At 47.3% G+C, this 15,592-nt stretch overlaps 1 protein-coding gene across 3 annotated transcripts; it reads left to right on the top strand.

Annotated features, from left to right (window-relative positions):
• Positions 1 to 5,522: 5,522 nt before the first annotated feature.
• Positions 5,523 to 13,385, top strand: rad51 (RAD51 recombinase). Of its 3 annotated transcripts, none has more exons than XM_017707009.2 (9): positions 5,523 to 5,622; positions 6,905 to 7,004; positions 8,044 to 8,181; positions 8,773 to 8,890; positions 9,013 to 9,199; positions 10,158 to 10,271; positions 10,391 to 10,520; positions 11,151 to 11,272; positions 11,888 to 13,385. In XM_017707009.2, exons 2-9 carry the CDS (start codon positions 6,915 to 6,917, stop codon positions 12,009 to 12,011), a joined length of 1,023 nt encoding a protein of 340 aa, XP_017562498.1. In that variant the 5' UTR covers positions 5,523 to 5,622; positions 6,905 to 6,914; the 3' UTR covers positions 12,012 to 13,385. The 3 variants fall into 3 exon arrangements, with proteins under 3 accessions (XP_017562498.1, XP_017562496.1, XP_037393432.1); XM_017707007.2 differs by having other exon boundaries at positions 5,536 to 5,670; positions 11,888 to 13,384; XM_037537535.1 differs by lacking the exon at positions 5,523 to 5,622 and adding an exon at positions 5,833 to 6,003.
• Positions 13,386 to 15,592: the final 2,207 nt, after the last annotated feature.

The following is a 15,592-nucleotide window of genomic DNA, read 5'->3' as shown; positions in this document are numbered from 1 at the left end:
ATCCATCCATCCATCCATCCATCCATCCATCCATCCGTCTAACTGTCCTTTCATCCATCTATCTATCTGTTCATCTGCCCATCCATCCGTCCATCCATCTCTCCTACCATCTGCCCATCCATCTATCCATCCATCCATCTATCTGTCCTATCCGTCCATCCATGCATCTGTCCATCCATCTATCCATCCATCCATCCATCTGTCCATTCATCCATGTGTCCTATCATCCGTCCATCCATCTATCCATCCATCCGTCTGTCCATTCATCCATGTGTCCTATCATCCGTCCATCCATCTATCCATCCATCCGTCTAACTGTCCTTTCATCCATCTATCCATCCATCCATCTATCTCTGTTCATCTGCCCATCCATCCGTCCATCCATCTCTCCTACCATCTGCCCATCCATCTATCCATCCATCCATCTATCTGTCCTATCATCCGTCCATCCATGCATCTGTCCTATCATCTATCTGTCCATCATTCCATCCATCCATCTGTCCATCCATCTATCCATCCATCCATCTGTCCTGTCATCCGTCCATCCATGCATCTGTCCTATCATCTATCTGTCCATCATTCCATCGATCCATCTGTCCATCCATCTATCCATCCATCCATCCATCCATCTGTCCATTCATCCATGTGTCCTATCATCCGTCCATCCATCTATCCATCCATCCGTCTAACTGTCCTTTCATCTATCTATCTATCTATCTATCTATCTGTTCATCTGCCCATCCATCTGTCCATCCATCTCTCCTACCATCTGCCCATCCATCTATCCATCCATCCATCTATCTGTCCTATCATCCGTCCATCCATGCATCTGTCCTATCATCTATCTGTCCATCATTCCATCCATCCATCTGTCCATCCATCTATCCATCCATCTATCTGTCCTATCATCTGTCCATCCATGCATCTGTCCTATCATCTATCTGTCCATCATTCCATCCATCCATCTGTCCATCATTCCATCCATCCATCCATCTCTCCTACCATCTGCCCATCCATCTATCCATCCATCCATCTATCTGTCCTATCATCCGTCCATCCATCTGTCCATCCATCCATCTATCTATCTATCCATCTATCTATCCATCTATCTATCTATCTATCTATCTATCTATCTATCTATCTATCTATCTGTCTGTCTGTCTGTCTGTCTGTCTGTCTGTCTGTCTGTCTGTCTGTCTGTCTGTCTGTCTGTCTGTCTCCTCTGTCTATCTGTCTGTTTGGTGACCTCAAGGTCACATCGCTGCTGTTTGCAGATGATGTGGTCCTATTGGGGACATCAGGCCGTGAACTTCAGCTTTTGCTGGATCGGTTTGCAGCTGAGTGTGAAGCAGCTGGGATGAGGATCAGTACCTCCAAATCCGAGGCCATGGTTCTTGGGCAAGAAAGGGTGGAGAGCCCTCTCTGGGTCGGGGATAGGCTCTTGCCTCAAGTGGAGGAGTTTAAGTATCTCGGGGTCTTGTTCACGAGTGATGGTACAAGGGAGCGGGAGATTGACAGGCGGATTGGTGCTGGGTCAGCAGTGATGTGGGCTCTTTACCGGTCTGTTGTGGTAAAGAAAGAGCTGAGCCATAAGGCAAGGCTCTCGATTTACCGGTCGATCTACGTTCCCACCCTCACCTATGGTCACGAGCTCTGGGTAATGACCGAGAGAATGAGATTGCAAATACAAGCGGCCGAAATAAGTTTCCTCCGCAGGATGTCTGGACTCTCCCTTAGGACATGCTGGCATGACTATATTGCCCAGCTGGCCTGGGAACGCCTCGGAATCCCCCCAAAGGAGCTAGTGGAAGTGGCTGGGGGAAGAGAGGTCTGGGCCTCATTGCTTAGGATGCTGCCCCCGCGACCCGAACCCTGGAGAAGCAGAAGATACTGAATGGATGGATGGATGGAAGGATGGATGGGATGGATATTTTTTGAGAGTGTAATTCAGCTGTTGGGTTCTGTGGTGTTAATTTTCAGCAGAAAAACGCTATTATGAAATTATATTGTTATGATGAAATGTGTTTATATTGATATTAAATAGTCTGTTAAAGAGAAATTTCACAGAGGCTTCAAAATTCCTGCATAATTAAAGGTTTTAGATGTAATCAGAGCAGTTCAGTGTGAAACGCTCCATTCTAGATAATCTTCCCAAGTCAGAGCTGTTCACAGTGGTGGTGATGGGAACCAGACGTCCCTCTAAAAGCTCCTCACAGTGGTGGTGATGGGAACCAGACGTCCCTCTAAAAGCTCCTCACAGTGGTGGTGATGGGAACCAGACGTCCCTCTAAAAGCTCCTACAGAAAGTTCCTACATGAACTGGTTCTGAATTCACTGCCTGATGACTGAGACGCTGTTTTATGAGAGTTTAGAGAACTTCAACTCCATTCATGGTGTTCCATCATCAACATTGTGTAGGTTCTCTGGTGGTTCTGGATGGTAAATAAAAGGGGCATATCTTGATCTTGGGGTGGGCAATGTAATGATATTGGTCTTTATTGTGATACATTATGTTGTGATATGCTTTTCTATGTGTATCGTGGACACTGTCAGACTACATGTGTAATCACACAGAGCGCATAGTTAGTCCTGTTTAACTGGGTTCAGGGCAGCGCAGTGAGAATTAAAATCACTGTATTCATAGATTTTGATAGTATTTTTTAAATGAGGCACTACTTCACATCAAACCTCTACATTATGCAGAATTTTAATAGGCTGTTATTAAAAAGCAGTGGAATTCCCCTTTTAAGTAAAAGAGTTTTCAATAATTTTTTTGGTGTAACCTTTTTTTCATCTCAAGTACGAATATTAAATAAAATAAATAAAACCTTTACAGAGGTTCTGGTCTACAGTCACATCATTGAATCACTTTCAACTCTCTCTCTCTCTCTCTCTGTATATATATATATATATATATATATATATATATATATATATATATATATATATATATATATATATATATATATACACACACACACACACACACACACACACACACACACACACACACACACATATATATCAGGCCTAACATCATGACCACCTCCTTGTTTCTGTGCTCTTTGTCCACTTTATCAGCTCCACTGACCGTATAGCTGCACTCTGTAGTTCTACAGTTACAGACTGCAGTCCATCTGTTTCTCTGATACTCTGTTACCCTGTTCTTTAGTGGTCAGGACCCCATGGACCCTCACAGAGCAGGTACTATTTGGGTGGTGGGTCATTCTCAGCACTGCAGTAACACTGACGTGGTGGTGGTGTGTTAGTGTGTGTTGTGCTGGTGTGAGTGGATCAGACTCAGTAGTGCTGCTGGAGTTTTTAAACAGTGTCCACTCACTGTCCACTCTATTAGACACTCCTACCTCGTCGGTCCACCTTGTAGATGTAAAGTCAGAGACGACAGCTCGTCTGCTGCTGCACAGTTAGTGTTGGTCATCCTCTAGTCCTTCCTCAGTGGTCACAGGACGCTGCCCACAGGACGCTGACGGCTGGATATTTTCGGTTGGTGGACTGTTCTCAGTCCAGCAGCGACACTGAGGTCTTTGATTTTTGATGATTCCTTAGTAAAGACAGTGGTCCTACACAGAACCACGAACACATGTTAAGAACCATATATAACCCATTCTCCCTCAATCTGAAGGTTTGATTCACTGTGCAAAGGAACGTTTAATCATTCACAGGGTTTTATACAGAACTAGTGGTTCTAAATAGAACCGTTTCCTTCGCTAAAGAATCCTAGAAGAACCATTGTTGAGAGTGTACACCAGTGTTCCTCAATAGGCGGCGCGTGGGCCTACAACGGCCCGCAAGGCTCAAACTGTTGGCCCGCCGCCAAACACCTACGCTTGCGCAGTTACAGTCTACTGAAATACGATCTCGCAGAGCAGCACAGCCAACGGCTGACGGGCTCCCTCTGTGGAACACAGCATGTGTAAGTCCTGCTTGCAGAAAAACACGGCCAGTGCTAAAAAACGAAAAGTTGATAACGAAAATAGAGAGTTCAGCTCCGCCTGGACCTTTATGTTACCAGAGCGTGCCAATGCTAAGCCAACTTGCTTGCTATGCTCTCAAACTGTAGCCGTATGCAAGGCGGCCAACATAAAGCGGCACTTCGAAACACGCCACAGCCGTTTCAGAGACAACTTCCCAGCAAAATCAGAGAGTCGAAGACACAAGACTGCAAGTTTGATTGTTGCCTACAATCATTCTGTTACTACCATCCATAAGATGGCGTCTCTGCGTGTATCGTGGAGCTTAGCAAAAGGGGCTGGTAAGCAGGCTAGCAGTCGTTATCCCCGCTCTGACGGCATTTCAGTGCATCGGTCACAAATCAGTTTCGTGGGCAGAACTGTGTGGGAAAACGAAAGACACCATGGATGCAGTAATGAAGCTTGTGAACTTCATTAGGGGAGTTCCAGTTTGCAGCATCGCCTTTTCAGGGCCCTGCTGGAGGAAATGCTGCAGATCATGATCTGTTGCTGCATGATGTGCGCTGGCGTAGCAGGGGTGGAGTATTGGAGAGAGCGTGAACTACATGAAGAACTCTGTTCTTCTCTTGGCAACTTGCAAAATGAAAAGGCTCGCTCTTTTCTGAAATTCCTGAATGACAGCAAAGAAACGGCTTACGTGCATTTTTTATGTGACATTACGTCTCATCTTAATCAGCTTAATTTGCAACTGCAAGGAAAGAACCACACCCCTGCAAACGTGTATGAGGCGACTGAAGCTTTCCGTTTTAAAGCTGGGCTTGTCTGAACGAGATATTCAAGGAAGAAAACTGCGCTTTCCTAAGCTGAAGCAACACTGCGAGAAAAACAAAATGCAAGAGGACGCCGTGATGCGAGGAGACCGATAGAAGACTTCAAGGTACGATCAGAGAGCTTCAGCCTCTCGAGTGAAAGCCTCTTGTTTTTCACGTCAGCCGTTTTCCGCTTCTGCAGACGGCCGGTGGACTGCTGAGGCCAAAAGGCTGCTTCCATCTCCGGATGAGGCATCTCTCCGGATGGAGTTCTTGGAAATGTCAAAATCGGATTTGCTCACAGAGCAGCACAAGGATGTTAGTGTGACTGACCTCCGGATAGACACGATTCCCCAGGTCGGACAGGCGAGACGGATTGCAGCGCTGCTTCTCACAGTATTTCCCTCCACCCATACCTGAGTCATCATTTTCTTCAGTGAACATAATCAAAAGCCAGGACAGGCACAGAATCTCTAGCGCACATCTAGATCAGCGTCTTCGCATTGCCACAACAGAGCGCTGCCCAGACCTCAGGCCTCTTGCTTCAACCCGCCGCCGTCACTTCTCTCATTGAATGGTGAGTAAAGTCATGCCTGATTTTCCTGACATTCCTAATGAATGACATGCACTATAACAACAAACAGTTCATTCCTGTTCAGTCTGCCTAACTGTGAAACATGCGACTAATGCACTGGCCCTTGCTTTTGGGCTGTTGGCTCAATGCGGCCCTTAATAAGTGTAATTGGGGACCCCTGGTGTCCACAAACGACGAGGTCACTGATTGGTGGGGGGGGCGTGACGTGGCGCCCCAGCTGACGTCGACGCCGTTGTCATGTGAGCGGTGAGGCAGAGCGCGGGAAAGTCGGCTGTGAGGCGAGTCGGTGAGAGTCCGTCTTCTGTCCTCTGCTCGTTTTTCTCCGTGTTTTGCAGTAAGTGTGTAGTGCCGCCGGCGTAGTTCGAGGGTAATGTATTAAAACGCCAGACTTGCGTTTCCGCGCGGGTTCAGGTTTTTAAATGTCCGGTATTCGGGTTTGTTTGGCGCGTTAGCCGCCGCCGCTCTCTGAGGTAGGTTAGCGGAGGAGGCTAACGAGCTAAAGCTGAATACGGGCTGCGTTGCGGCTTCATGGCGCTGTGAGCCGCAGACCGGCGGGCTGCAGCCCCTCACGCAGACCGCAGAGCGCCGGCGCTCCCTGCAGCCGGTTGTCCGCGCGCTGGAGTGGACTAATTGCGGTCATTTAACCTATGAAAGCAATCTAATCGAGGTGGGCGTCGGCTTTTCGTATGAATTCTCCCGTTCCACCTTAAATGGTGGCAAGCCGTTGCATTCTGGTGGCTCGGCTTCTCGTTCGAAACGTCCCGTTCCACCTTAAATGGTAAAACACGATGCGCCACAACGTATATTCTGCACTATTTAAGGTGGAACGGGCAGAGTCGAGCAAGAAGCCGAGGCGCTGGGATGTTACTAACTTAGTGTAGCGTTAGCTACTATTTAAGGTGGAACGGGGAAATTCGAATCAACATGGTTTGCTAACGATTAAGGCCTCTGTACATCATCCATAGGGCCCTATGAAAGGGATTAAACCTTCAGTAAGTTATCCCAGTGGACCTTGTGATTAGTTAACTGTGTGTCTATGGATCTGTGTCTATGGATCTGTCTGTGTGTGTGTCTGTGTGTGTGTCTGTGTATATATTAAGATTAAGTGACCTTATTAGTCCCACAACTGGGAAATTTCACCTCTGCATTTAACCCATCCGTGCACTGAAACACCACATGCACTCTAGTGAGCACACACACTCACACACTCACTCTAGGGGCAGTGAGCACGCTTGCCTGGAGCGGTGGGCAGCCCAATCCGCTGTGCCCAAGGAGTTGGGGGTTAGGTGTCTTGCTCAAGGACACCTCAGCCATGTGCTGTCGGATCTGGGGATCGAACCGGTTCCCTGACCTCCAGCCCATGACTGCCCCTGGTTCCAAACTCCGGTTCCATTGACTTCCATTAAAAGTAAAGTAGGTTTTTTCCTTCTCCTGTGAAGTGACTGTTTCTGAGGCACAAGGTTTTCTTCCAGCAACAGCTATATGTGTATATATTATGCACACACACATGCTGGTATTTTAGCTTTTATGTGGCCTACATATCTCATATGTATGTAAATATGCTCCAGGTAATTAAAGATGGCTATGAGGAGTGAGAGCAGAGTGGAGCTGGACGCCGAGGTTGAAGAGGAGGAGAGTTTTGGGCCACAGCCCCTGAACCGTCTGGAGGTACGGCGCTGATTTATACACCGATAGATATAGCACAGCATCCCTCTCTCAGGCTTCAGACGGCGATCAGACAAGAGCCTCCAACCTGTTCATCGGTGAAGGGGCCGCCGTGGGACCGCTGACGAGCGCTCGATAACCCGATCATAATCGGATTTCTGCAGATTATTCAAATGGTCGTGTAAATACCGTAATCTGATAACGGCTGGATTTTAGCTGAGTAATCAGATTTCTCGCACTCGCTGACGTCGTTCGGATGGTTGCACCACTCCGTATTGAAAATTCTTGCGTTTGTGAGTGTTTTACTGGTTGATGAGCATCACCGTTGGGTTGAGCGGTCCACCACCCAAAAATATCCCTCCATAAGAAGCCCTGTGGTCAGAAACTCGCTGTTGATGAGCGACTAGAAGATCACAAACCCAGATGCTGCGTTGACCGGTGAGCTCCAGGCTCAGGCTGTCCACCAGCAAGGTCGACCTACTAGTGTGGTCCAGTAAACAAAGCGCCCAGGTAAACATGCAGTGTTCATGCCTGAGAAGGTCACCAGCCTCTTTAAATAGCATGTGTTGCCCTTGATTGATAAAAATACATGAAATAAAAGCGAAACTGTTCCTGCGCGTCAAGTCTGGAAATCTTTACCAGTTAATTAGTCGTGTATAGACTGTAAGCCTTTCCAGCTGCTTTTAAGGCTGTTTTCATTCAGCTTCGCGTTCTGTTGGGCTCCTGTTTAGTTTTTTTCTTTAAAATCGAATTTATTTTATTCTTATTTCTCATAATGATTTATTACATTTTCTTTTTCTATGTCTTTAATTTTTCATATTTCTATTTATTTGTTATTGCTGTTTTTTTTTAAAGTACTGTTTTCAGTTGTTTTGCTTTTTGTCGTTTCTCATGCACGATTATGACGTTCGTTGTGAAGCACTCTGAGCTGCATTTTTATGTATGAACGATGATCTATAGATAAAGTTATTGTTATTCTAAGAAAACATTTTGGTTTATTCCACCTTTTGACTGAACAACCCGTTGTGTTGCCGCCCTGCAGCAGTGCGGGATCAGCGCCAGTGACCTGAAGAAGCTGGAGGATGCCGGCTTCCACACCATCGAGGCCGTGGCGTACGCCCCCAAGAAAGAGCTGCTGAACATCAAGGGCATCAGCGAGGCCAAAGCCGACAAGATCCTGGTGAGAATAACCAGATCGTCCTGACTGACTGAGGCTAGGCCCGTCACAGAGACCACATAATCACCTGATCACGGTTGTTTAAGTTGACTGCAAAAAAAAATTAATAAACAGATTTCACGGTTGTGTGAATTCTGCGCCAGTTTGAGGCAAAGAAACACAAAAGAGGCAGTAAATGTGGTTATTGAGGAATGTCATGGATCTTACAGGAATAACAGACAGGCCTGATGCATACTTTAAGCAAACGCTCGGTCCTCCTGTAGAAACTCACCCATGTGTTCTTGCGTTGCTGTGGCGGTTAAGACACTCAGTGCTGAAGGGGGCGCTAGAGGATGAGTCAGAGCCAGACCTACTGCTGTTCCAGCAGCCTCAGCAGCTAGTAGAGGCAGTAGAGGAGTGAGCTGCTTGGCCCCTTCTCTTTGATGGGAAATGTGATAATCATATCTTCATGTTCTTCTGCTCGTCCACTATGACAATTGAGAAAGCAGGCTGGCGGTGCGAGAGCCCTTGACCAGGCTTGGCTGGCGTATAGCGCCCCCTGCTGTAACGCTCAGATTTCACCTCTTTCTGTGCTTATTTTACTTTCATCTGCAGGCAGAAGCTGCTAAGCTGGTTCCTATGGGTTTCACCACGGCCACGGAGTTCCACCAGCGCAGAGCTGAGATCATCCAGATCTCCACAGGGTCAAAAGAGCTGGATAAGCTTCTGCAGGGTGAGAGATCTGCTGACATCGGTTGTGATGTCGCTGATGAACGGATGAGAAGCAACACGGCCAGCGATGTAGCATCTCGGTGGTTAACGCTCTTTCTCCGTCTCTCTCGCCCCTCTGCTCAGGTGGGATTGAGACGGGATCCATCACGGAGATGTTCGGCGAGTTTCGTACGGGAAAGACTCAGCTGTGCCACACGCTGGCGGTCACCTGTCAGCTGCCTATCGATCAGGGCGGAGGGGAAGGGAAAGCCATGTACATCGACACCGAGGGCACCTTCCGTCCAGAGAGGCTTCTGGCCGTCGCTGAGAGGTGAGCGCTGCAACCGTGAAGGCCTTAGCACTTCTTGCAAAGTTGGAATTAATGCTGGAAAACGATTTTCACTGTTCCTAGTTATGGTGACGTTTGAGTTCGGAATGCTGCCACCATTTGAAGAAGAAGCTGGAGAGTAGAAAGCCGACTTCAGCCTCGTCCTCTTGTGAACCTAAATATAAGAGAACCTGTATGTTGTGGTCCTCAGTGCTACCGAATATCTCGCTTAACGTCTTGCGTTTAGGACTTATTCGTTGTTTATTTAGCGATTGTGCTTTTCACAGGGAATATTAGTGTGTCTACCAAAATCGGATCTCATCCGAGTTGTCCGTCTTCTTAATGGCGCGTCTTTTTTTTTTACCGACCAATGAGAGGCTGTCGCGTAGCGTCTTCGCCCGTGGAGTTCGCCCGAAGCCTCCACGCAACGCCTGTTGCCGTTTTCTCCGCAATTACATCATATTGTTCACTGGATAGGATGGAAAATTCCCTATTATGGCATCGGTGATTGAAATACATTGGCAGTGTTTAAAAACTTTAATCTACGCTGAAGTAACTTCACCACAGGGATTCTTTTTATAGACTTGTTATGAAGGCCTCATACTTCGTTAAACAAAACTATGACGTAGTTCCCAGCACCTCTGCTGCTCAGACAGTTTAAACGATTTTCACAAAGCCGGATATCTTCAGCCCAATGTTGAGGATTGTCCAGTAGGACGTGAACATTAGCTCTTCTCTTACTGGACAGTCTTGTTTCTTTGGCCCAAGTTATCAGGCAAACTGAGACATCCTGCTTCGTGGAGTAACCCCTGGTGTGTGCTTTGCAGGGCAGCCTTAGTAAGTGTATCGTTACCGCTGATAACCGCCTCATCCCTAGCCTTTGTTGCTTGTAGCTGAATGTGGGGGTCCGGATGCGTCCGACTGTCCCTTGTGTGCAGTTTCAAGCTCTGCTGTGTTTTAGGTATGGGCTGGTGGGCAGTGACGTCCTGGACAACGTAGCTTACGCTCGAGCCTTCAACACCGACCATCAGACGCAGCTGCTGTACCAGGCCTCGGCGATGATGGCAGAGTCCAGGTCCGTAACACACGTGTGCAGAGTTGATTGAGGGATGGGCCGATTTATAACACGTACATCCGGATGCTTTGGCTGACCGCTGCTTTGGTGATGGTTAACTTCGCTCTCATCTCTCTCAGATATGCACTGCTGATAGTAGACAGCGCAACAGCGCTGTACAGGACGGATTATTCCGGAAGAGGGGAGCTGTCGGCTCGGCAGGGCCACCTGGGTCGCTTCCTCCGCATGCTGCTGCGCCTCGCTGACGAGGTGAGACTAACGTCCCTCACGGGCGATGAAAACGCACCGAGAGGTGCTCTAGGGTGTGATGGCGGGACGCCGCACACCAATTTCACAGCGTTTTAATTACGTTTGTGTACCTGGATGCTGTGAATTTAGCCTGTTTCAGTGGTTACGCCGAGTTTTCACACATTGGAGAACGGAATTACTCACTGGCCACTTTATTAGGTACTAGTAAACTGACCACAACAGACCGCTCGCTGGATATTTCCTCTTTTTCGGACCGTTCTCTGTAAACCCTAGAGATGGTTGTGTGTGTGAAAATCCCAGCAGATCAGCAGTTTCTGAAATACTCAGACCAGCCCGTCTGGCACCAACAACCACGCCACGTTCAAAGCCCCTTAAATCCCCTTTCTTCCCCGTTCTGATGCTCGGTCTGCACTTCAGCAGGTCGTCTTGACCACCTCTACAGGTCTAAATGCAGTGAGCTGCGGCCGTGTGATTGGCTGATTAGCTATTTGTGTTAACAAGCAACAGAACAGTACCTAATAAAGTGGCCGGTGAGTAAGTTTTCTGTTCCGAGTACGAGCTGCAGTACCTGGACAGAATTGGGCTTGTTGCTGTGTAAACAAGTTTGATTGTTTCCTTTTTCCTGTGTAGTTCGGCGTCGCCGTCGTCATCACTAATCAGGTTGTAGCTCAGGTGGACGGAGCAGCCATGTTCTCGGCAGATCCGAAAAAGCCCATTGGAGGAAACATCTTGGCACACGCCTCCACTACCAGGTGAGACTGCACGGCGCCGGTTCCCCTCGTAATGCACGCTGTGCCACGGTCACCCACATGATTTCAACTAATGTGCTTACACACGCGCCGCAAACAAAATGGGCTGTGGTGCATTTTTAAACATCACTACCTGTTGTGTTTCTGGGCTCAACAGGAAGCCTCCAAGTTAAAGACTTTATCTGAAAGCATCCCTTATAACAGGCAATTAGTGATTGAACTGTTATCCCATTTATTTTCCTGGTGATACCTTAGCAACCACCTGGAATACCATTGCAGCCCACCATGGTTAACACAGAAACCACCGGGCAGCACCGCAGCAACCATCTGAAACACAACCACCCAAAATAACACAGTAACCTTTTGGCAGCACCATAGCAACCACCTGGGAATGTGGATGTGTCACGGCAGCACCAGGAAGGAATCTGATTAGTGTGGAACCTTTGGGGCACAGTTCAGATGGCAGTCTACTAAATAATATTGCTTAATGTGAAGATTGACATCCACAGGGATTAAAAACGCGCAGCGAAGTCGGTTAGATGGATGGATGGATGGGTGGATGTATTGATGTATTTACAGCTGACACAGCTAAACTGTTTAATCTCCCTCGTCTTCCAGGCTGTATCTGAGGAAGGGAAGAGGCGAGACCAGGATCTGTAAGATCTACGACTCCCCCTGTTTGCCTGAGGCGGAGGCAGTGTTTGCCATCAACGCGGACGGAGTCGGAGACGCCAAGGACTGAGGCAGCGAGCGGGAGGACGGTTTGGACTTTGACTGAAACGCGTGGCGACGAGTTACACCCCCGTTCCGCTCCGGCTGGGGCGGAGGTGCCTCGTCGCTAAGCGAAGAGAAACTCGTGTAACGTGCTGCTTTAACCCGTGGCTGATCTGGCGCTGCCTCCACAGTCGCGAGTCAGAGACGACTGCCTATGATGCACAGCCTGACGTAAACAAAGGCAGCTCCCCTGGTTACGTTCACGTGAGGTCGTGGTCCATCATGATGTCCACAGGTATGCTTCAAGCCTTTAAAGGACCGGTTCACCCAGAAACCTTCACACGGCGAGTCCGTCCGTCCGGCACGGGCGTGTTTAGTGTTCGCACTGGATGCTGACGCGGTCGGCGAGTAACGCGAGCTTGCCCCCCCCCCCCCCCCTCCCCCCTCCGGAGTCAAATGGACACGTCAGTCTGGAATATCGGGCGGATCCGGTCACTGTCCGGGGCTGAAGATGTTCACCCGCTTATCTGTTTTACTGATAATGAACGAAACTAGTAGCTGCCTGTACGGACGTCTGGAGAGGCCATGAGCTGTTGCTAGAACCTCAAGATAACAATCCAGAAGATAACAAGATAAACATGTTATTTCAGGATAACATTTATCTTGAGAAGCTGAAAACTTTTTTTTTTTTTTTTAGGGTAACACTTGTTTTTTTTTAAAAGATAACTTATTTCAAGACAATTTTCGTGTGATCTCAAGATGAGGTTAACTTAAGAACATCTCGAGATAAGTAACCCTATTTTGAAATAAGATGACTTGAGATCACAAGATGATCATCTCGTCATCTTAAGATAACTTATCTCTACGTAACTTGATATTTCAGGATAACAATTGTCATCTTGAGATCACAAGATAATTGTCTTAAGATAACTCATTATCTTGTAATCTTGAGATGTTATCTCAAAGTAACAGTCCAGAAGGTGGTCGCTACCCCGTGGCCTCTCCGGACGTCCGTAACGAGTCGGCTGGCTAGTCCCCCATTCGGTGGTGTTGGTGTTCCTTTAGACGTTCCCTGTGTGTTTTGTGGATGATGAGCAGTGGTGTGGCGCCCCCTGCAGGATGAGTGAACTGAGAGCTTCTGTGTTTAATGACATTATTAACCTCTCCCTCCTCAGACAGGCTAACCTTCTTATTCCTTTTCAGGGTGATGTAATAACCGGGTAATTAGTGGAGATAATAATAATAATAATACGGCTGATATTTTATTATTATTATTATTATTGTTATTGTTTAGTTTTCTTCTGTTTGTTCTCATCTGCTAGTTTAGTTTGAACTGTATTCTTTCTGTATATAAACTCTGAGCTGACCCCGTTTGGTTTGTCATGGTGTTTATTGGGGGGATGGAATTCCGGCCCGTGTGCAGGAGGAGGCAGGCGGGATGATCTTTAGATAAACGGAGATTTTATTCAGAATTCGTCACTTTTTTTCCTGTTAAAATAAACTGGGGGCTGTGTTTTTATGCACACCCGCGTTCTGATGACTCGTTGGATTAAGACCCTTATTAGTCCCACAAACGGGGAAATTCCACCTCCACGTTTAACCCATCAGTGCAGTGAAACACCACACACACACTAGTGAAACACACACACACACACTAGGGGGCAGTGAGCACACTTGCCCGGAGCGGTGGGCAGCCCTATCCACGGCGCCCGGGGAGCAGTTGGGGGTTAGGTGTCTTGCTCAAGGACACCTCAGTCATGGACTGGTGGCTCTGGGGATCAAACCGGCGACCTTCCAGTCACAGAGCCAGATCCCTGACCTCCAGCCTAATGACGTCTACAGTGTGGATTTAAATACTGCGCAGGAATCACAGAAAGGTCCGTTCATATATTTTACTCAGTCTATCAAATAAACGAAATGATGCTTTTAGCTTTTATTTGCCTTCAGATTGATCGCTTCAGAAATATGATTGATTTTGATCAGAGCTCATTTATACAGCATTCAGAGCTCCTGTAGGATCGTCTGCAGCTCTGTTCTTCCACGGAGGACACGACGTGCCAAAACGAAAAATAAAGTTAAAATATTACCTCAGTAAATTAATAACCAGCGTAAAAGTTTTATAAAATAAAGTAGAAATTGCTCATCTTGAATGTAATTCTAGGTACTCGTCCTTTATCAATAGAATTTATTTTCCTGTATCTGTATTTTTAACTGTTTGCTTTATTTCTGTATTTCCTCATTCATATGATGATGATGGCCAGGCTGAGTGTTAATTTACTGAGTCGATTATATTTAATTTTATTTATTTATTTATTTGGCAGATCGGGTCTTCCGTGTTCATCCTGAACACGTCTAACGCGTATTTACCCTTAAACTACAGCTTCGTCCGGATGATCCGGACGTTGATCAGGACGGGTAGGTTATGAATGTTTATGCGCTGATCTGAAGCCAAACCTGCTGTATGTTATTGATAAAGACTGTTCATTAGTGAAGATAAGGACTCTGTGCTTTTCCAGGAATTAGACTATTTCAGTCTTTATGGATCTGAGTTATTCCTTCAGGACAATCCCAGTCTCACGGAGAAGGATGCGCTGTGGTAAGCCCTCAGGTTCTGGAGCAAACGAATAAACCACTTGGCAACAGGATCACTGGACTGGAGATTCTCTAAAGCTTCAAATTATGGTAGACAGAGCATCACTCAGCACTGCCCAGCAGGGAGTGGAGTACATATCCAGATAACTATGAAAAATCATTTTCCCCATAATCCAGTGTTTATGGTGTAATCAGGGATTCAGAGGGTTTGGTGTGAAACGGTTCAGACGTCTTAACAGTGGTGGTGATGAGAACCAGGCGTCGCCATGACTACAACACAGATCTAGACACTTTATTAACCATCCAGAACCACCAGAGAACCTACACGAGTCTTCTGAGCTTATATGGAATGTTGATGATGGAAAACAGTGGAAAATCTGGAATAATGAGTTTTCTTTGGGGACTATTTTGCCGCACAGCGCCCTGCATGTCTCCCTCCACCATGAATGGAGTTGAAGTTCTCTAAACTCTCATAAAACAGCGTCTCAGTCATCAGGCAGTGAATTCAGAACCAGTTCATGTAGGAACTTTCTGTGAGGAGCTTTTAGAGGGACGTCTGGTTCCCATCACCACCACTGTGAGGAGATTTAGAGGGACGTCTGGTTCCCATCACCACCACTGTGAGGAGCTTTTAGAGGGGGACGTCTGGTTCCCATCACCACCACTGTGAGGAGCTTTTAGAGGGACGTCTGGTTCCCATCACCACCACTGTGAGGAGCTTTTAGAGGGGGACGTCTGGTTCCCATCACCACCACTGTGAGGAGCTTTTAGAGGGGGACGTCTGGTTCCCATCACCACCACTGGGAGGAGCTTTTAGAGGGGGACATCTGGTTCCCATCACCACCACTGTGAGGAGCTTTTAGAGGGGAACGTCTGGTTCCCATCACCACCACTGGGAGGAGCTTTTAGAGGGGAACGTCTGGTTCCCATCACCACCACTGTGAGGAGCTTTTAGAGGGACGTCTGGTTCCTATCACCACCACTGTGAGCGGCTCTGACTTCTCTAAGTTTAACCAG

Source organism: Pygocentrus nattereri, chromosome 4 (assembly GCF_015220715.1).
Source record: "Pygocentrus nattereri isolate fPygNat1 chromosome 4, fPygNat1.pri, whole genome shotgun sequence".
Classification (NCBI taxonomy): Eukaryota; Metazoa; Chordata; class Actinopteri; order Characiformes; family Serrasalmidae; genus Pygocentrus; species Pygocentrus nattereri.
This window is presented reverse-complemented; position numbering and strand designations above follow the sequence as displayed.